Below are 23,811 nucleotides of genomic sequence, written 5' to 3'. Positions count from 1 at the left end.
AAGCGCGCCTGATTAACTCCTCGGGGCCGTATTCCGAACCGAGGACGACAAGTAATTACATCTAATCTATTGTGAGGACGCGCTGCGATTCGACATACCAAAGAATTGTACACGTGAGTTGGAATAAACTCTTCTCTTGTGACCAAAGTTCTTTTCACCACCCTCGACACTCGGAGTCCTAACTCCTAAGACGAACGGACCCCTCAAAGTATCCTACAAATCCCGTTGTACCCTGAGAGGCACAACAAAATGGTGGCAGCGGTGGGATGCTGATACTGAGCAATAAAGGATATCTGACAATACAAGATTCCTGACAACAAGAGAGATCTGCCAAGTAAGGATCTGCCAACATCGTCAGTGCTCGAGGACCTCAAAAAAGGAATACCGAGAGAAGCTGCAGCGGACCAGAACAGGACCACCCAACCACGAAACAGCACAAGGAACCAACCAACAGCCGACCGTGCGAAAACGACGAGCGAGCGAAAGAAAATGCGTATCATCGTTATACTGTAAGTCAGCATATTGTATAATAATATTGCCTGAATGTCGGCACCGGCAAAAAAGAAGGTCACGTTTCAACGACCACGTTTTTTAAGCGCACCCGCGAAATTAGCAAATAGATTCGGCTTCGTAACGCCCGTGCAAGTGGTAGAAGAAGCGATATTCGCGATAGCGTCCGAAAGAATCTCGAATCCGAATACCCAGGCGTAAATCCGCGCGAACCGGAAGCTCGCGAACCCGAAACCCAAGGCGGAACGGACAACCAATCCTCGCCGCATAATAATAATAACGCAGGACCGAGCAATATCGATCGAACATGATCGCGTTTCGGTAAGACGAAACTATTCCCCCGTGTCGTACGATAGTAATATTTTTGAGATACCTGACGGAAACACTATGACACACTCCTCGGTCCCGTCCGACGACATAGATAGAGAAATGCGAGCGTATGCGAACGCAGACTAGGCATGGCGCCGCCGCCCATTACGAGGATGCGGGACGTCCTAGCGAAGATCCGAGCAACGCGGTATTAGTCGAGGTTTTGCAGAGCTTCCGGGAAATGCAAGAGGAAATGAGACACCTCCGCGACCAGATGAGGGACCTACGTACAAACCGGGAAGACTTAAATAGAACGCGAATAATACACGAAAACCCCTATGCCGACCTCTCCTATGGACGAATCGTGAGCGATGTGCGCAGGCAAACCGCACATCTGCATGGTTTCTTACGACTGAAAGAAGCGCGAGACATGATACCTGAGTTCGACGGAACCTCCCAAGCCAGACTTAAAGAATTTCTAAGCGCCAGCTCCTACGCTATAAAAAATATTAACCCAGTAGACGAGAAGACGCTACTAGAAGCGCTACTCTGCACCAAGCTAAAGGGGAAGGCTATGCTCGACTTTGAAACACGCGACATAAACAACTTCGCCCAACTTAAACGGGAACTGGAAATCTGCTATCTAAGCAAGAGGAGCACTACCCATCTTCAGGTGGAATTCAATACCCTGAAGCAAAAACCCGGCGAAAGCGCCCGGGAATACGGAACACGCGTCGATAATTTAGCCATGGAACTGTACGAATCCATGATCGAAGGGCAGGCTTTCGGCAGCGAGCGCAAGCGCATTATACTCGATACGCTGCAACAACAAGCCCTGCAGAACTTCCAGATAGGCCTCCAGGAAAACATCCAGCTGATGGTACAAGCACAGCATCACACGACGCTACAAGACGCCATCGCACAAGCCAGCGCGGAAGAGAAAGTGAAGGGCCCGACAGAGCAGACACTGCGACCCCGGACCGACCAGACCGCTTCACACACAGGACACATCAATAAAACTATACAGTGTCACAAATGCGGGAAGACCGGACACCTCGGACGAGACTGCCGCACGAGCAGATACGCCAACAGATTCTCCTTGCCAAAACCACAAGGGAAAATCAACGCTGTTGAGAAACATTGCACCTACTGCAAAAAATCAGGTCACGGTCGTAACGAATGTTGGAGTCTGCACGGACGCCCGGGAAATACGCACACAAGGACAAACGGAAATAAGAGCGCCCAAGGCCATTCTAACACTAGTGGACAGCGAAAGAAACATACAACACCGGAGGATGAAGAAGACGAGGAAAACACGAAACGGCCGAGACCCGCGGCCGAGTATCAAATATCGCAAGTAACCACACAACTACCCACTACGACAGGTCTAGATCTAGTGACTCTGCCCATACAAGAGGCAAAGAAGGGAAGGTTAAATTTACTCTTCGACACCGGCGCAACAGTGACCTTAATTAAATTAAGAAATCTAAAAGGGGAAGCCATGATCTACGAAGAGAAAATGGCATTGACCGGAGTAATGGGACACCAGATCCAGACTATAGGAAAAATCAAGGCCACAATAACCTTGAAGGACCGAAAAATACGGCATCCTATCTACATCGTGAAGGACGATTTCCCCATCGACTACGAAGGAATCTTGGGAGTAGATTTCTTGCAAAAGCACAAGATAACGTGTGATTACGACAAAAAACAGCTACAACTAGCAGAGACAATATTAAAATTACGCTCGTACCGCGCGCTAATGCTGAAGCCGCGAAGCGAAACAATCATCCGAGCCACCACCGACTCGAATAAGGTAGGCGTGGTACGCGCCGAAGAAATGCTGCCCGGAGTATTTATCGGACACTGTCTCGTAGAACCAGAAGAATTTTCATGCCCGGTTAGCGTTATAAATACAACCGAAAAATACATTAAAATGTCAACTCCATGGGTAAACATCGAGGAAATTACGAACACGGTGGCTCGAAGAGAGAATGTCCCGCCTCTCCAGGAAGCGCCTACACTCTCCCGCAGAGAGCAAATAAAAAATTTACTCCGACTACAACATCTCAATCAAGAAGAAGAAAAAACATTGCTTCAAATCTGTGAGGAATTCGGTGACGTGTTTTACCTTAAAGGAGACGCGCTGACTTGCACTCCGACTACGTCACACGAAATCGCGCTCCGAGCTGACAGTGCACCTGTAAATGTATGCCCATACCGATTGCCGGAGAAACACAAAAAAGAAATAAATAAACAAATAGAGGGCATGTTGAAGGACAAGCTAATCCGACCTAGTAACAGCCAATGGAATGCGCCTTTACTTGTGGTCCCCAAAAAAGCGGATGCGGAAGGAAACCGAAAATTACGTATAGTTGTAGATTTCCGGAAACTTAATAATTTAACCATAGGCGATTCTTTTCCAATATCGAACATAACGGATATACTAGACCAACTGGGAAATGTAAAGTACTTCACCACCTTGGATCTAGCGTCGGGCTACCATCAGATACCCATGGCCGAGCCCGATAAATGCAAGACTGCATTTTCCACACCGTATGGACATTACGAGTTCAATCGAATGCCATTCGGGTTAACGAACGCACCAGCTACATTCCAACGGTTAATGAACTCCGTGCTGACGGGACTACAAGGGATCAAATGTCTCGTATACCAAATGATTCTGTAATCAATGTACTATTAAAATGTATAATCGATGAATTTTTGGCTCGTCTTAAAATATTAGAAATCGATACTTTTTTACCGCTGACTCCATTCGACGCAACTTTATTTTATGTATATCAAGTTAAAAAATTTGTACGCTGATGTCTGCATGCTATCAAAAGATTCTGTAATCAATGTACTATTAAAATGTATAATCGATGAATTTTTGGCTCGTCTTTAAATATTTGAAATCGATACTTTTTTACCGCTGACCCCATTCGACGCATCCTTAATTTATGTATAGCAAATGAAAAAGTTTGTACGCTGTTGTCTGCTTGGTACCAAAAGATTCTGTAATCAATGTACTATTAAAATGTATAATGGATGAATTTTTGGCTCGTCTTTAAATATTAGAAATCGATACTTTTTTACCGCTGACCCCATGCGACGCAACCTTATTTTATGTATATCAAGTTAAAAAATTTGTACGCTGGTGTCTGTTTGGTACCAAATGGTTCTGTAATCAATGTACTATTAAAATGTATAATCGATGAATTTTTGGCTCGTCTTAAAATATTAGAAATCCATACTTTTTTACCGCTGACCCTATGCGACGCAACCTTATTTTATGTATATCAAGTTAAAAAATTTGTACGCTGGTGTCTGTTTGGTACCAAATGATTCTGTAACCAATGTACTATTAAAATGTATAATCGATGAATTTTTGGCTCGTCTTTAAATATTTGAAATCGATACTTTTTTTACCGCTGACCCTATGCGACGCATCCTTAATTTATGTATAGCAAATGAAAAAGTTTGTACGCTGTTGTCTGCTTGGTACCAAAAGATTCTGTAATCAATGTACTATTAAAATGTATAATCGATGAATTTTTGGCTCGTCTTAAAATATTAGAAATCGATACTTTTTTACCGCTGACCCTATGCGACGCAACCTTATTTTATGTATATCAAGTTAAAAAATTTGTACGCTGGTGTCTGCATGGTATCAAAAGATTCTGTAATCAATGTACTATTAAAATGTATAATCGATGAATTTTTGGCTCGTCTTAAAATATTAGAAATCGATTACCGCTGACCCCATTCGACGCAACTTTATTTTATGTATATCAAGTTAAATAATTTGTACGCTGGTGTCTGTTTGGTACCAAATGATTGTGTAATCAATGTACTATTAAAATGTATAATCGATGAATTTTTGGCTCGTCTTAAAATATTAGAAATCGATACTTTTTTACCGCTGACCCTATGCGACGCATCCTTAATTTATGTATATCAAGTTAAAAAATTTGTACGCTGGTGTCTGCATGGTACCAAATGGTTCTGTAATCAATGTACTATTAAAATGTATAATCGATGAATTTTTGGCTCGTCTTAAAATATTAGAAATCGATACTTTTTTACCGCTGACCCTACTCGACGCAACTTTATTTTTTGTATATCAAGTTAAAAAATTTGTACGCTGATGTCTGCATGGTATCAAAAGATTCTGTAATCAATGTACTATTAAAATGTATAATCGATGAATTTTTGGCTCGTCTTAAAATATTAGAAATCGATACTTTTTTACCGCTGACCCTATGCGACGCAACCTTATTTTATGTATATCAAGTTAAAAAATTTGTACGCTGGTGTCTGCTTGGTACCAAAAGATTCTGTAATCAATGTACTATTAAAATGTATAATCGATGAATTTTTGGCTCGTCTTAAAATATTAGAAATCGATTACCGCTGACCCCATTCGACGCAACTTTATTTTATGTATATCAAGTTAAATAATTTGTACGCTGGTGTCTGTTTGGTACCAAATGATTGTGTAATCAATGTACTATTAAAATGTATAATCGATGAATTTTTGGCTCGTCTTAAAATATTAGAAATCGATACTTTTTTACCGCTGACCCTATGCGACGCAACCTTATTTTATGTATATTGTTCGATAACAATAAAATGTAATTTTTGTACGTACCGAACGTAACTTCTTAACTCTTATTCCAAGATTAATATTAATTCTTTCTATATTCTTGCTATGTATAATCCTTCCTTGTTTTACGACGTTATTTCATATTATGTACAGGACTGAATGTAGTACAGGTTATATAGGAGTTGTCTTCATCTTAGAAACAGGAACCAGAATATTTATAGGATTCAAAACAGGAACCAGGAAATATATATATATATATATATCTGTAAAGAATTCCTGCGTCTCTAAAGAAATTAGGAAATATAATTAAAATATGAATTAAATGATATCACCGTAAGGCAAGATAAAAATGATTATGGATAATATCACCGTAAGGCAAAATATGAATAAGAGTTTTATAGTTTTCAGTTATCACCTTTTAAGGCAGAGAAAATATTAATCAGCTTTGATAAGATTAGATTGATAAAAATATAAATCACCATAAGGCAAAGATAGAATTAATTTGATAAAGATATAAATCACCATAAGGCAAAGATATATTAATCACCATAAGGCAAAGATAGAATTTGTTTGATAAAGATATAAATCACCATAAGGCAAAGATATATTAATCACCATAAGGCAAAGATAGAATTTGTTTGATAAAGATATAAATCACCATAAGGCAAAGATATATTAATCACCATAAGGCAAAGATAGAATTTGGATGATCACCTTATGGCTAGCCTCAAATAATTGGCTTGATGGAAGGTATCGACTATCATGATATGTACTTACATGATGTCCCCAATTGGACAAAGTCGACCTTCCTAACCAGATATATGTAATTAACCAAATATATTTCGATGTATCTCTGATGATCTTGATATTTCCGTACGATGCGCATCGTGTCGATTCAAACATAAAACGAACCACGATAAACAGCTGCATAGCAACCAGATCTTTTTCTTTTCTCACGGCACTCTATGAAAGAATCGAATAGACTTTCCTATACATTTTCTCCGCCCGCATTCAACAATAGATTTGTTGAATGAATTTCAGGATCAGTTGGGATAATACATAATTTTGTTATAGGTCTCTTGTAAATAGAGTTTGCAGTTTTCACTGTAACAACTCTGGTTAAACCGTCTGGTCCTGGATGTAAATGTATGACTCTTGCGAGGGGCCACTTTCCTGGCGGGTAACGCTCATCCGTAATTAATACTAAGGATCCATCTTTTATTTCATTCGAAGGGTGATACCATTTAGAAATGGCTTGATACCTTTGTAAACACTCTATAGACCATCTTGACCAAAAGTGATCTACTTTCTGTTTAAGTAATTGCCAGCGTGAAAGCAAAGATGTCTTTTCAGTTAATAGACTCGGTTCCGGTAATGTAGTTGGTGCTTCTCCAATAAGAAAATGTCCTGGAGTCAGGGGTGAATAGTCAGATGCATCATCTGATAAAGGACATAATGGCCTTGAATTTAACACTGCTTCTATTTGTACAGTTATCGTTGTCATTTCTTCATACGTTAATATAGTATCCTTTAAAATTCGTTGTAAATGAAATTTAATAGATTTTACAGCTGCTTCCCACTTTCCTCCAAAATGAGGGGTTGATGGAGGATTGAATTTCCATTCAGTGTTATCTTTAGCGAGAAGATAGGCAAGGTCACGTAATTCATTAGAAGATGACTTGAAAAAACGTCTTAAAGTTGCATCAGCTCCAACAAAGTTTGTTCCACAATCACTTTGTAGCGTAGCACATATACCTCTTCTACCAGTAAACCGTTTATAGGCAGCTATAAATGCATCAGTGGTATAATCCGTAACTACTTCTATATGTATTGCTGATGTTGTGAGACAAACAAATATAGCTAAATAGCCTTTATAAGTTTTTGCCGCTCGCCCTCTCCAAGTCTTCATTATCACGGGACCAGCATAATCTAAACCTGTGTTATAAAAAGGTCTTGCTGGAGTCACACGTGATGATGGTAATTGACCCATGAGCTGTTTCGCTCGAATTCCGCGATACCGTGCACACCTTCCACATCTTAGGATGTAAGAACGTACAGGTGCTCTTCCACCGATAATCCAATATGAACTTCGTAAAAAACCGAGAGTAACTTGAGTACCTCCATGTAGCGTCCTTTTGTGAGCATCATCAATAATCAAAGTACTTAACGAAGATCTTCTTGGTATAATAAGTGGATGTTTTGTGTCAGACTCTATCTGTGCATTATGGAGACGACCTCCAACACGAAGTAATCCTTCATGGTCTATAAAAGGTGTAAGGCGAATCAAAGGGTTGGATTTAGGCAAATGTTCTCTATTAGAAATTATACGAATCTCGTTCGAAAACCATGCTTGTTGTACAATTCGTACCCAAAAATTACGACTCTTCTCGATTTCCATGGGTGTTATGGGATGTTTAATCAGTGTTGATTGTGATTCTCTACGGAGACAACGAATAAATCTGCGACAAATAGAAGTAATTCGTAATAATTTCATGAGTGAAGAGTACTTATCCAACAATTCCCAGTATAAAGGTTGATGGGTGACAGCAATCATGACTTGTCTGGATCGTTCTTCCAAACCAGTTTCCGGTAACTCTTTACACTTGAAAGAAGGCCAAGATGATGGAGACTCAGAAAGCCAATTTGGTCCTTTCCACCATAGATCAAATTTAATTAATTGATCTGGCCTTAAACCACGAGATGCACAATCCGCAGGATTTTCTTTCCCAGGAACAAAATGCCAAGATCCATAAGGTAATAATTCTTGTATAGTAGATACACGATTACGAACAAAATCTTTCCATTTGGTTGGATGAGCCGAAATCCAAGAAAGAGTTACAGATGAATCAGACCAACAAAACACCGATACGTCAGAAAGTGCTAGTGCTTTTAAAGTATGTACAGTTAATCGCGCTAATAACAAAGCCGCAACAAGTTCAAGACGTGGAATCGTAAGCCGTTTAATTGGTGCAACCTTTGTCTTGGAACAAATCAGTTGAGTAGATATTTTACCATCGTTACTGGAAATTCTTATATAAATCACAGCTGCCATGGCTAATTCTGATGCATCTGAAAATCCATGAATTTCAACAGAAGTACTGGAATGAACATAACCAAACCATCTAGGAATTGCTAATTGATCTAGATGCTGAAGTTGTTTTCTAAAATTCTCCCAACGATATTGCATGTCTTGAGAAAGAGGTTCATCCCATTCAATCTTTCTTAACCAGAGTTCTTGAAGAAAGATTTTGGCTGTTATGAGAATAGGTGCGATAAGTCCTAATGGATCATATAATTTTGCGATTTCAGAAGAAATTATTCTTTTAGTATATTTTGTAGTAGATGTTGGTAAAGCTGAAAAATGAAACGTGTCCGAGTCGGGTCTCCAAATAAGACCTAATATCTTGCAAAGTGTAGATTCAATTTCCACAGCAGATGACGATTCTTCACATTCTTCACCCGACATCGACATTGGCAGAATCTCTCTACAATTACTACTCCATTTTTGTAAAGGAAAACCACCTGCTGCACATAATTGAATAAGTTGATTGACAATCTCTTTAACTTCCGAAATTGAATCCGCTCCTCCAAAGATATCATCAACATATCTTCCCTTTGTCAAAGGAATAACAGCCTTAGGAAAATGATGACCTTCGTCGGTTACTAATTGTTGTAATGCTCGTAATGCAAGAAACGGAGCACAGACAAGTCCATAAGTTACAGTTGTGAGTCTAAAAGCTACCAGTTGATTTTCAGAACCTCGCCACAATATCCTTTGTAAATCCCAATCGTCAGGATTAAGAGCAATTTGTCGAAACATTTTAACTATATCTGTAGAAAAAAGAAATCGATGTGTACGAATCCATATAAGAATATCTGAAATATCTGTCTGAAGTTTTGCGCCTGCGTGAAGCAGATCATTAAGAGAATAACCACTGTTTGTACGGCTAGACCCATTAAAAACAACTCTTAATTTTGTGGTACGACTGCTTTCTCGAAGAACTCCATGGTGTGGTAAATAGTGCATAGGAGAATTATTATTTCCGGAAATATCAGCTAACATCATATGACCCAATGTTTTGTATTCTTCTATGAAATCAACATAGAGTTCTTGAAACTTGGGATTTAAAGTAAATCGTTGAAATAATCTATTGAGACAACATAGTGCCTTTTGTTTTGAATCACCCAGAAGTGAAGGATTTGATTTTAGAGGAAGACGTACAACATATCTTCCAGTAGCATCTCTTGTATGAGTAGACAAAAAATGTCGTTCACACTCTTCTTCTTCCTCACTTAATTTAGATTCCGTTGTAGTAGGTAGTTCCTCTTGATTCCAAAATCTAGCAATAAGATCTTGTAAATCATGATCCAAAGTACAATGATACGTTCTTGCTGAATTAGATAAATCATTTTCTGATATTGGTCCTGAAAGAACCCATCCGAAAATAGTTTGCTGAGCAATAGGCGTTGACAAATCCCCTCGTATTAATCCTGGCAGAATTACCGAGCCATAATTATCTGAACCTAAAATGATATGAATATGACCAGAACAAAAAAAATCAGGATCTGCAAGTTGAAGTCCAGCAATATGAGACCAAGTATGACAAGACGCGTTAAAAGGCGGTAATTTAGTTGTTAGACGAGGTAACACGTAGGCTTCGATTGTACAATTATAAGTTGGATCATAGATGGACTGTAATTTTATTGTAACACTTCCTTTAGTGTGACCGGAATATGTACCACCGACTCCAAGAAGTGGTATTGAAGCTGAACTGCGTTTTAGTTGTGCATGATTTACTAAATTTTCTGAAATAAAAGATAATTCTGATCCTTGATCTATTAATAAACGTACTGCAAAATTTACATCTTTATTTTTATGTAATATGGCTCTACTCGTAGCTAATAACGTAAATTTTAGTAAAGAATTTGCTTGTCCAGATTGATGAGCACATAATTTGTTTTGTCATTCTATTGAAGGTTGTGACTGAGGATTTTCTTTAGATTGAGTAGATTGAGCATTATCTATCTTAGATGATTTTTCACCAAAATGTTTTGATGAAGACACGTTGATGTCATGAATTGAAGTATGATGCTTCTTTCCACATTTGAGACATCTTTTTAAAGAATTACATTTGCTTGCTACATGTGGGCCAAGACAATTAAAACATCGTCGATGCTTCATAATAATATCCCTTCGTTGTTGCTGAGTTTTCGAATGATATTGATCGCACTTTGCTAAAAAATGTGAAGATCCACATAGCGGGCAAATGAAAGAATTAGTAAAAGAATTTTGATTAGATGATGTAGCTACATGAGCAGCTATTTTTGTACGAGACTTTCCAAAAGAGGAATGATCCTTATCCTTATGTAATCCAGAAGAAAAAGTATTATTATGTAAATTAAGATTCTCTAAAGCTCGTGTCCTCCCAATAAGAAATTCTTCAAATTGTAAGTAAGTCGGATATGAAGAGGTTGAACCAAGTTTAACCTCCCATGCTTCTCGAGTTTCAGGATCAAGTATTCTTACGAGCTGATGTAATAATAATGGATCCCAATGATCTACTTCACAGTTCAAAGCACGTAAAGCACCAATAACTTCTGATATGGTTGTCAAAAGAGTTCTGAGACCTTGAGCGCATTTTGTTTTAAGCGGCTTTAAATTTGTAATTCTATCCAATTGAGTAGTAATCAAAAATCGTTTATTCTCATATCTTGAAACTAATATATCCCATGCAACAGTAAAATTTTCATCAGAAATAGGCAAATTATACATTAACCGAGCCGCTTCACCAGTTACACATGTCTTCAAATAATGCATCTTCTCAACGTTTGATAAATCTTCATTATCGTGAATTAAAGAAACAAATAAATCATGGAATGATCTCCATGATTGATAATCTCCTGAAAAGCTTGGTAATTTAATACGAGGCAATGCACTACGAGGTAATTGTGAGGTAGATGATGCTACATGTTCCGAATGAGTAGGTCGAGATTGCCGATCTACCGTTTCTAAATCATCTCGATATGTAAGTAATTTAGCACGAGAATATACATAAAACGCTTGACAACGTTCATACACGTGTTCTTTAATATATGATTGATCATTATTCTCAGAAAGTATCTCAAGATATAAATTTTCATGTTCTACTTGAAATTTAGACCAATTCTGATCAAGTAAATCCAAACGTGTATTAATTAATTGACGATTTAAACGTGAAATTTCTACGATATCAAAATCCGCTGCATCTTGTATTAGATTAAATCGACTTTTTTGTAAAGCGATCTTTGCTTCTATATTAGACATCTTGAAAAGCTTGGTATCCGGCTCGAAGGACCAAAAAATGTTCGATAACAATAAAATGTAATTTTTGTACGTACCGAACGTAACTTCTTAACTCTTATTCCAAGATTAATATTAATTCTTTCTATATTCTTGCTATGTATAATCCTTCCTTGTTTTACGACGTTATTTCATATTATGTACAGGACTGAATGTAGTACAGGTTATATAGGAGTTGTCTTCATCTTAGAAACAGGAACCAGAATATTTATAGGATTCAAAACAGGAACCAGGAAATATATATATATATATATCTGTAAAGAATTCCTGCGTCTCTAAAGAAATTAGGAAATATAATTAAAATATGAATTAAATGATATCACCGTAAGGCAAGATAAAAATGATTATGGATAATATCACCGTAAGGCAAAATATGAATAAGAGTTTTATAGTTTTCAGTTATCACCTTTTAAGGCAGAGAAAATATTAATCAGCTTTGATAAGATTAGATTGATAAAAATATAAATCACCATAAGGCAAAGATAGAATTAATTTGATAAAGATATAAATCACCATAAGGCAAAGATATATTAATCACCATAAGGCAAAGATAGAATTTGTTTGATAAAGATATAAATCACCATAAGGCAAAGATATATTAATCACCATAAGGCAAAGATAGAATTTGTTTGATAAAGATATAAATCACCATAAGGCAAAGATATATTAATCACCATAAGGCAAAGATAGAATTTGGATGATCACCTTATGGCTAGCCTCAAATAATTGGCTTGATGGAAGGTATCGACTATCATGATATGTACTTACATGATGTCCCCAATTGGACAAAGTCGACCTTCCTAACCAGATATATGTAATTAACCAAATATATTTCGATGTATCTCTGATGATCTTGATATTTCCGTACGATGCGCATCGTGTCGATTCAAACATAAAACGAACCACGATAAACAGCTGCATAGCAACCAGATCTTTTTCTTTTCTCACGGCACTCTATGAAAGAATCGAATAGACTTTCCTATACATATATCAAGTTAAAAAATTTGTACGCTGGTGTCTGCATGGTATCAAAAGATTCTGTAATCAATGTACTATTAAAATGTATAATCGATGAATTTTTGGCTCGTCTTTAAATATTTGAAATCGATACTTTTTTACCGCTGACCCCATTCGACGCATCCTTAATTTATGTATAGCAAATGAAAAAGTTTGTACGCTGTTGTCTGCTTGGTACCAAAAGATTCTGTAATCAATGTACTATTAAAATGTATAATGGATGAATTTTTGGCTCGTCTTTAAATATTAGAAATCGATACTTTTTTACCGCTGACCCCATGCGACGCAACCTTATTTTATGTATATCAAGTTAAAAAATTTGTACGCTGGTGTCTGTTTGGTACCAAATGGTTCTGTAATCAATGTACTATTAAAATGTATAATCGATGAATTTTTGGCTCGTCTTAAAATATTAGAAATCCATACTTTTTTACCGCTGACCCTATGCGACGCAACCTTATTTTATGTATATCAAGTTAAAAAATTTGTACGCTGGTGTCTGTTTGGTACCAAATGATTCTGTAACCAATGTACTATTAAAATGTATAATCGATGAATTTTTGGCTCGTCTTTAAATATTTGAAATCGATACTTTTTTTACCGCTGACCCTATGCGACGCATCCTTAATTTATGTATAGCAAATGAAAAAGTTTGTACGCTGTTGTCTGTTTGGTACCAAAAGATTCTGTAATCAATGTACTATTAAAATGTATAATCGATGAATTTTTGGCTCGTCTTAAAATATTAGAAATCGATACTTTTTTACCGCTGACCCTATGCGACGCAACCTTATTTTATGTATATCAAGTTAAAAAATTTGTACGCTGGTGTCTGCATGGTATCAAAAGATTCTGTAATCAATGTACTATTAAAATGTATAATCGATGAATTTTTGGCTCGTCTTAAAATATTAGAAATCGATTACCGCTGACCCCATTCGACGCAACTTTATTTTATGTATATCAAGTTAAATAATTTGTACGCTGGTGTCTGTTTGGTACCAAATGATTGTGTAATCAATGTACTATTAAAATGTATAATCGATGAATTTTTGGCTCGTCTTAAAATATTAGAAATCGATACTTTTTTACCGCTGACCCTATGCGACGCATCCTTAATTTATGTATATCAAGTTAAAAAATTTGTACGCTGGTGTCTGCATAGTACCAAATGGTTCTGTAATCAATGTACTATTAAAATGTATAATCGATGAATTTTTGGCTCGTCTTAAAATATTAGAAATCGATACTTTTTTACCGCTGACCCTACTCGACGCAACTTTATTTTTTGTATATCAAGTTAAAAAATTTGTACGCTGATGTCTGCATGGTATCAAAAGATTCTGTAATCAATGTACTATTAAAATGTATAATCGATGAATTTTTGGCTCGTCTTAAAATATTAGAAATCGATACTTTTTTACCGCTGACCCTATGCGACGCAACCTTATTTTATGTATATCAAGTTAAAAAATTTGTACGCTGGTGTCTGCTTGGTACCAAAAGATTCTGTAATCAATGTACTATTAAAATGTATAATCGATGAATTTTTGGCTCGTCTTAAAATATTAGAAATCGATTACCGCTGACCCCATTCGACGCAACTTTATTTTATGTATATCAAGTTAAATAATTTGTACGCTGGTGTCTGTTTGGTACCAAATGATTGTGTAATCAATGTACTATTAAAATGTATAATCGATGAATTTTTGGCTCGTCTTAAAATATTAGAAATCGATACTTTTTTACCGCTGACCCTATGCGACGCATCCTTAATTTATGTATATCAAGTTAAAAAATTTGTACGCTGGTGTCTGCATGGTACCAAATGGTTCTGTAATCAATGTACTATTAAAATGTATAATCGATGAATTTTTGGCTCGTCTTAAAATATTAGAAATCGATACTTTTTTACCGCTGACCCTACTCGACGCAACTTTATTTTTTGTATATCAAGTTAAAAAATTTGTACGCTGATGTCTGCATGGTATCAAAAGATTCTGTAATCAATGTACTATTAAAATGTATAATCGATGAATTTTTGGCTCGTCTTAAAATATTAGAAATCGATACTTTTTTACCGCTGACCCTATGCGACGCAACCTTATTTTATGTATATCAAGTTAAAAAATTTGTACGCTGGTGTCTGCTTGGTACCAAAAGATTCTGTAATCAATGTACTATTAAAATGTATAATGGATGAATTTTTGGCTCGTCTTTAAATATTAGAAATCGATACTTTTTTACCGCTGACCCCATGCGACGCAACCCCATATTATATATATCAAGTTAAAAAATTTGTACGCTGGTATCTGTTTGGTACCAAATGGTTCTGTAATCAATGTACTATTAAAATGTATAATCGATGAATTTTTGGCCCGTCTTAAAATATTAGAAATCGATACTTTTTTACCGCTGACCCTATGCGACGCAACCTTAATTTATGTATAGCAAATGAAAAAGTTTTTACGCTGTTGTCTGCTTGGTACCAAAAGATTCTGTAATCAATGTACTATTAAAATGTATAATGGATGAATTTTTGGCTCGTCTTTAAATATTAGAAATCGATACTTTTTTACCGCTGACCCCATGCGACGCAACCTTATTTTATGTATATCAAGTTAAAAAATTTGTACGCTGGTGTCTGTTTGGTACCAAATGGTTCTGTAATCAATGTACTATTAAAATATATAATCGATGAATTTTTGGCTCGTCTTAAAATATTAGAATTCCATACTTTTTTACCGCTGACCCCATTCGACGCAACTTTATTTTATGTATATCAAATGAAAAAGTTTGTACGCTGTTGTCTGCTTGGTACCAAAAGATTCTGTAATCAATGTACTATTAAAATGTATAATGGATGAATTTTTGGCTCGTCTTTAAATATTAGAAATCGATACTTTTTTACCGCTGACCTCATGCGACGCAACCTTATTTTATGTATATCAAGTTAAAAAATTTGTACGCTGGTGTCTGTTTGGTACCAAATGGTTCTGTAATCAATGTACTATTAAAATGTATAATCGATGAATTTTTGGCTCGTCTTAAAATATTAGAATTCCATACTTTTTTACCGCTGACCCTATGCGACGCAACCTTATTTTATGTATATCAAGTTAAAAAATTTGTACGCTGGTGTCTATTTGGTACCAAATGATTCTGTAATCAATGTACTATTAAAATGTATAATCGATGAATTTTTGGCTCGTCTTAAAATATTAGAAATCGATACTTTTTTACCGCTGACCCTATGCGACGCAATCTTATTTTATGTATATCAAGTTAAATAATTTGTACGCTGGTGTCTGTTTGGTACCAAATGATTGTGTAAACAATGTACTATTAAAATGTATAATCGATGAATTTTTGGCTCGTCTTAAAATATTAGAAATCGATACTTTTTTACCGCTGACTCCATTCGACGCAACTTTATTTTATGTATATCAAGTTAAAAAATTTGTACGCTGGTGTCTGCATGCTATCAAAAGATTCTGTAATCAATGTACTATTAAAATGTATAATCGATGAATTTTTGGCTCGTCTTAAAATATTGGAAATCGATACTTTTTACCGCTGATCCTTTGCGACGCAACCTTATTTTATGTATATCAAGTTAAAAAATTTGTACGCTGGTGTCTGTTTGGTACCAAATGATTCTGTAATCAATGTACTATTAAAATGTATAATCGATGAATTTTTGGCTCGTCTTTAAATATTTGAAATCGATACTTTTTTACCGCTGACCCCATTCGACGCAACTTTATTTTATGTATATCAAGTTAAAAAATTTGTACGCTGGGGTCTGCATGGTATCAAAAGATTCTGTAATCAATGTACTATTAAAATGTATAATCGATGAATTTTTGGCTCGTCTTAAAATATTAGAAATCGATACTTTTTTACCGCTGACCCTATGCGACGCAACCTTATTTTATGTATATCAAGTTAAAAAATTTGTACGCTGGTGTCTGCATGGTATCAAAAGATTCTGTAATCAATGTACTATTAAAATGTATAATCGATGAATTTTTGGCTCGTCTTAAAATATTAGAAATCGATACTTTTTTTACCGCTGACCCTATGCGACGCATCCTTAATTTATGTATAGCAAATGAAAAAGTTTGTACGCTGTTGTCTGCTTGGTACCAAAAGATTCTGTAATCAATGTACTATTAAAATGTATAATCGATGAATTTTTGGCTCGTCTTAAAATATTAGAAATCCATACTTTTTTACCGCTGACCCTATGCGACGCAACTTTATTTTATGTATATCAAGTTAAAAAATTTGTACGCTGGTGTCTGTTTGGTACCAAATGATTCTGTAACCAATGTACTATTAAAATGTATAATCGATGAATTTTTGGCTCGTCTTTAAATATTTGTAATCGATACTTTTTTACCGCTGACCCCATTCGACGCAACTTTATTTTATGTATATCAAGTTAAAAAATTTGTACGCTGGTGTCTGCATGGTATCAAAAGATTCTGTAATCAATGTACTATTAAAATGTATAATCGATGAATTTTTGGCTCGTCTTAAAATATTAGAAATCGATACTTTTTTACCGCTGACCCTATGCGACGCAACCTTATTTTATGTATAGCAAGTTAAAAAATTTGTACGCTGGTGTCTGTTTGGTACCAAATGATTCTGTAATCAATGTACTATTAAAATGTATAATCGATGAATTTTTGGCTCGTCTTAAAATATTAGAAATCGATACTTTTTTACCGCTGACTCCATTCGACGCAACTTTATTTTATGTATATCAAGTTAAAAAATTTGTACGCTGATGTCTGCATGCTATCAAAAGATTCTGTAATCAATGTACTATTAAAATGTATAATCGATGAATTTTTGGCTCGTCTTTAAATATTTGAAATCGATACTTTTTTACCGCTGACCCCATTCGACGCATCCTTAATTTATGTATAGCAAATGAAAAAGTTTGTACGCTGTTGTCTGCTTGGTACCAAAAGATTCTGTAATCAATGTACTATTAAAATGTATAATGGATGAATTTTTGGCTCGTCTTTAAATATTAGAAATCGATACTTTTTTACCGCTGACCCCATGCGACGCAACCTTATTTTATGTATATCAAGTTAAAAAATTTGTACGCTGGTGTCTGTTTGGTACCAAATGGTTCTGTAATCAATGTACTATTAAAATGTATAATCGATGAATTTTTGGCTCGTCTTAAAATATTAGAAATCCATACTTTTTTACCGTATGCGACGCAACCTTATTTTATGTATATCAAGTTAAAAAATTTGTACGCTGGTGTCTGTTTGCTACCAAATGATTCTGTAACCAATGTACTATTAAAATGTATAATCGATGAATTTTTGGCTCGTCTTTAAATATTTGAAATCGATACTTTTTTACCGCTGACCCCATTCGACGCAACCTTATTTTATGTATATCAAGTTAAAAAATTTGTACGCAGGTGTCTGTTTGGTACCAAATGGTTCTGTAATCAATGTACTATTAAAATGTATAATCGATGAATTTTTGGCTCGTCTTAAAATATTAGAAATCGATACTTTTTTACCGCTGACCCCATTCGACGCAACTTTATTTTATGTATATCAAGTTAAAAAATTTGTACGCTGGTGTCTGCATGGTATCAAAAGATTCTGTAATCAATGTACTATTAAAATGTATAATCGATGAATTTTTGGCTCGTCTTAAAATATTAGAAATCCATACTTTTTTACCGCTGACCCTATGCGACGCAACCTTATTTTATGTATATCAAGTTAAAAAATTTGTACGCTGGTGTCTGCATGGTATCAAAAGATTCTGTAATCAATGTACTATTAAAATGTATAATCGATGAATTTTTGGCTCGTCTTTAAATATTTGAAATCGATACTTTTTTACCGCTGACCCCATTCGACGCAACCTTATTTTATGTATATCAAGTTAAAAAATTTGTACGCTGGTGTCTGTTTGGTACCAAATGATTCTGTAACCAATGTACTATTAAAATGTATAATCGATGAATTTTTGGCTCGTCTTTAAATATTTGAAATCGATACTTTTTTACCGCTGACCCCATTCGACGCAACCTTATTTTATGTATATCAAGTTAAAAAATTTGTACGCAGGTGTCTGTTTGGTACCAAATGGTTCTGTAATCAATGTACTATTAAAATGTATAATCGATGAATTTTTGGCTCGTCTTAAAATATTAGAAATCGATACTTTTTTACCGCTGACCCCATTCGACGCAACTTTATTTTATGTATATCAAGTTAAAAAATTTGTACGCTGGTGTCTGCATGGTATCAAAAGATTCTGTAATCAATGTACTATTAAAATGTATAATCGATGAATTTTTGGCTCGTCTTAAAATATTAGAAATCGATACTTTTTTACCGCTGACCCTATGCGACGCAACCTTATTTTATGTATATCAAGTTAAAAAATTTGTACGCTGGAGTCTGCATGGTATCAAAAGATTCTGTAATCAATGTACTATTAAAATGTATAATCGATGAATTTTTGGCTCGTCTTTAAATATTAGAAATCGATACTTTTTTACCGCTGACCCCATGCGACGCAACCTTATTTTATGTATATCAAGTTAAAAAATTTGTACGCTGGTGTCTGTTTGGTACCAAATGGTTCTGTAATCAATGTACTATTAAAATGTATAATCGATGAATTTTTGGCTCGTCTTAAAATATTAGAAATCCATACTTTTTTACCGCTGACCCTATGCGACGCAACCTTATTTTATGTATATCAAGTTAAAAAATTTGTACGCTGGTGTCTGCATGGTATCAAAAGATTCTGTAATCAATGTACTATTAAAATGTATAATCGATGAATTTTTGGCTCGTCTTAAAATATTAGAAATCGATTACCGCTGACCCCATTCGACGCAACTTTATTTTATGTATATCAAGTTAAATAATTTGTACGCTGGTGTCTGTTTGGTACCAAATGATTGTGTAATCAATGTACTATTAAAATGTATAATCGATGAATTTTTGGCTCGTCTTAAAATATTAGAAATCGATACTTTTTTACCGCTGACCCTATGCGACGCATCCTTAATTTATGTATATCAAGTTAAAAAATTTGTACGCTGGTGTCTGCATGGTACCAAATGGTTCTGTAATCAATGTACTATTAAAATGTATAATCGATGAATTTTTGGCTCGTCTTAAAATATTAGAAATCGATACTTTTTTACCGCTGACCCTACTCGACGCAACTTTATTTTTTGTATATCAAGTTAAAAAATTTGTACGCTGATGTCTGCATGGTATCAAAAGATTCTGTAATCAATGTACTATTAAAATGTATAATCGATGAATTTTTGGCTCGTCTTAAAATATTAGAAATCGATACTTTTTTACCGCTGACCCTATGCGACACAACCTTATTTTATGTATATCAAGATAAAAAATTTGTACGCTGGTGTCTGCTTGGTACCAAAAGATTCTGTAATCAATGTACTATTAAAATGTATAATGGATGAATTTTTGGCTCGTCTTTAAATATTAGAAATCGATACTTTTTTACCGCTGACCCCATGCGACGCAACCTTATTTTATGTATATCAAGTTAAAAAATTTGTACGCTGGTGTCTGTTTGGTACCAAATGATTCTGTAACCAATGTACTATTAAAATGTATAATCGATGAATTTTTGGCTCGTCTTTAAATATTTGAAATCGATACTTTTTTACCGCTGACCCCATTCGACGCAACTTTATTTTATGTATATCAAGTTAAAAAATTTGTACGCTGGTGTCTGCATGGTACCAAAAGATTCTGTAATCAATGTACTATTAAAATGTATAATCGATGAATTTTTGGCTCGTCTTTAAATATTAGAAATCGATACTTTTTTACCGCTGACCCCATGCGACGCAACCTTATTTTATGTATATCAAGTTAAAAAATTTGTACGCTGGTGTCTGTTTGGTACCAAATGGTTCTGTAATCAATGTACTATTAAAATGTATAATCGATGAATTTTTGGCTCGTCTTAAAATATTAGAAATCCATACTTTTTTACCGCTGACCCTATGCGATGCAACCTTATTTTATGTATATCAAGTTAAAAAATTTGTACGCTGGTGTCTGCATGGTATCAAAAGATTCTGTAATCAATGTACTATTAAAATGTATAATCGATGAATTTTTGGCTCGTCTTTAAATATTAGAAATCGATACTTTTTTACCGCTGACCCCATGCGACGCAACCTTATTTTATGTATATCAAGTTAAAAAATTTGTACGCTGGTGTCTGTTTGGTACCAAATGATTCTGTAATCAATGTACTATTAAAATGTATAATCGATGAATTTTTGGCTCGTCTTAAAATATTAGAAATCGATACTTTTTTACCGCTGACCCCATTCGACGCAACTTTATTTTATGTATATCAAGTTAAAAAATTTGTACGCTGGTGTCTGCATGGTATCAAACGATTCTGTAATCAATGTACTATTAAAATGTATAATCGATGAATTTTTGGCTCGTCTTAAAATATTAGAAATCGATACTTTTTTACCGCTGACCCTATGCGACGCAACCTTATTTTATGTATATCAAGTTAAAAAATTTGTACGCTGGAGTCTGCATGGTATCAAAAGATTCTGTAATCAATGTACTATTAAAATGTATAATCGATGAATTTTTGGCTCGTCTTAAAATATTAGAAATCGATACTTTTTTACCGCTGACCCTATGCGACGCAACCTTATTTTATGTATATCAAGTTAAAAAATTTGTACGCTGGAGTCTGCATGGTATCAAAAGATTCTGTAATCAATGTACTATTAAAATGTATAATCGATGAATTTTTGGCTCGTCTTTAAATATTAGAAATCGATACTTTTTTACCGCTGACCCCATGCGACGCAACCTTATTTTATGTATATCAAGTTAAAAAATTTGTACGCTGGTGTCTGTTTGGTACCAAATGGTTCTGTAATCAATGTACTATTAAAATGTATAATCGATGAATTTTTGGCTCGTCTTAAAATATTAGAAATCGATACTTTTTTACCGCTGACCCTATGCGACGCAACCTTATTTTATGTATATCAAGTTAAAAAATTTGTACGCTGGTGTCTGCATGGTATCAAAAGATTCTGTAATCAATGTACTATTAAAATGTATAATCGATGAATTTTTGGCTCGTCTTAAAATATTAGAAATCGATTACCGCTGACCCCATTCGACGCAACTTTATTTTATGTATATCAAGTTAAATAATTTGTACGCTGGTGTCTGTTTGGTACCAAATGATTGTGTAATCAATGTACTATTAAAATGTATAATCGATGAATTTTTGGCTCGTCTTAAAATATTAGAAATCGATACTTTTTTACCGCTGACCCTACTCGACGCAACTTTATTTTTTGTATATCAAGTTAAAGAATTTGTACGCTGATGTCTGCATGGTATCAAAAGATTCTGTAATCAATGTACTATTAAAATGTATAATCGATGAATTTTTGGCTCGTTTTAAAATATTAGAAATCGATACTTTTTTACCGCTGACCCTATGCGACGCAACCTTATTTTATGTATATCAAGTTAAAAAATTTGTACGCTGGTGTCTGCTTGGTACCAAAAGATTCTGTAATCAATGTACTATTAAAATGTATAATCGATGAATTTTTGGCTCGTCTTAAAATATTAGAAATCGATTACCGCTGACCCCATTCGACGCAACTTTATTTTATGTATATCAAGTTAAATAATTTGTACGCTGGTGTCTGTTTGGTACCAAATGATTGTGTAATCAATGTACTATTAAAATGTATAATCGATGAATTTTTGGCTCGTCTTAAAATATTAGAAATCGATACTTTTTTACCGCTGACCCTATGCGACGCATCCTTAATTTATGTATATCAAGTTAAAAAATTTGTACGCTGGTGTCTGCATGGTACCAAATGGTTCTGTAATCAATGTACTATTAAAATGTATAATCGATGAATTTTTGGTTCGTCTTAAAATATTAGAAATCGATACTTTTTTACCGCTGACCCTACTCGACGCAACTTTATTTTTTGTATATCAAGTTAAAAAATTTGTACGCTGATGTCTGCATGGTATCAAAAGATTCTGTAATCAATGTACTATTAAAATGTATAATCGATGAATTTTTGGCTCGTCTTAAAATATTAGAAATCGATACTTTTTTACCGCTGACCCTATGCGACGCAACCTTATTTTATGTATATCAAGTTAAAAAATTTGTACGCTGGTGTCTGCTTGGTACCAAAAGATTCTGTAATCAATGTACTATTAAAATGTATAATGGATGAATTTTTGGCTCGTCTTTAAATATTAGAAATCGATACTTTTTTACCGCTGACCCCATGCGACGCAACCTTATTTTATGTATATCAAGTTAAAAAATTTGTACGCTGGTGTCTGTTTGGTACCAAATGATTCTGTAACCAATGTACTATTAAAATGTATAATCGATGAATTTTTGGCTCGTCTTTAAATATTTGAAATCGATACTTTTTTACCGCTGACCCCATTCGACGCAACTTTATTTTATGTATATCAAGTTAAAAAATTTGTACGCTGGTGTCTGCATGGTACCAAAAGATTCTGTAATCAATGTACTATTAAAATGTATAATCGATGAATTTTTGGCTCGTCTTTAAATATTAGAAATCGATACTTTTTTACCGCTGACCCCATGCGACGCAACCTTATTTTATGTATATCAAGTTAAAAAATTTGTACGCTGGTGTCTGTTTGGTACCAAATGGTTCTGTCATCAATGTACTATTAAAATGTATAATCGATGAATTTTTGGCTCGTCTTAAAATATTAGAAATCCATACTTTTTTACCGCTGACCCTATGCGACGCAACCTTATTTTATGTATATCAAGTTAAAAAATTTGTACGCTGGTGTCTGCATGGTATCAAAAGATTCTGTAATCAATGTACTATTAAAATGTATAATCGATGAATTTTTGGCTCGTCTTTAAATATTAGAAATCGATACTTTTTTACCGCTGACCCCAT

General features: G+C 34.8%; 1 protein-coding gene across 1 annotated transcript; it reads right to left on the bottom strand.

Annotated features, from left to right (window-relative positions):
* Window positions 1-6,413: 6,413 nt before the first annotated feature.
* LOC145948175 (uncharacterized) lies at window positions 6,414-12,710 on the bottom strand. The gene is made up of 2 exons (XM_083057913.1): window positions 12,534-12,710; window positions 6,414-8,494 (listed from the first exon to the last, which is right to left on the bottom strand). The coding sequence occupies exons 1-2, from the start codon at window positions 12,640-12,642 to the stop codon at window positions 6,414-6,416; spliced, it is 2,190 nt and encodes a 729-aa protein (XP_082914039.1). The 5' UTR covers window positions 12,643-12,710.
* Between the last annotated feature and the right edge of the window lie 11,101 nt (window positions 12,711-23,811).

This window comes from Prenolepis imparis, unplaced genomic scaffold (genome assembly GCF_030444845.1).
Source record: "Prenolepis imparis isolate NDT839.2.m4 unplaced genomic scaffold, iyPreImpa1.0 SCAF_269, whole genome shotgun sequence".
Taxonomy (NCBI): Eukaryota; Metazoa; Arthropoda; class Insecta; order Hymenoptera; family Formicidae; genus Prenolepis; species Prenolepis imparis.
Note: the sequence above shows the minus strand (reverse complement) of the source record. Positions and strands in the feature narration are given on the sequence as shown.

Coding starts and splice junctions, on each gene's coding strand:
- LOC145948175 (XM_083057913.1), bottom strand. CDS start 12,642: ATGCGCATCGTACGGAAATATCAAGATCATCAGAGATACATCGAAATA. Junction 8,495..12,533: donor TGTCCAATTGGGGACATCAT/GTAAGTACATAT, acceptor ATGGATTTTCAG/ATGCATCAGAATTAGCCATG.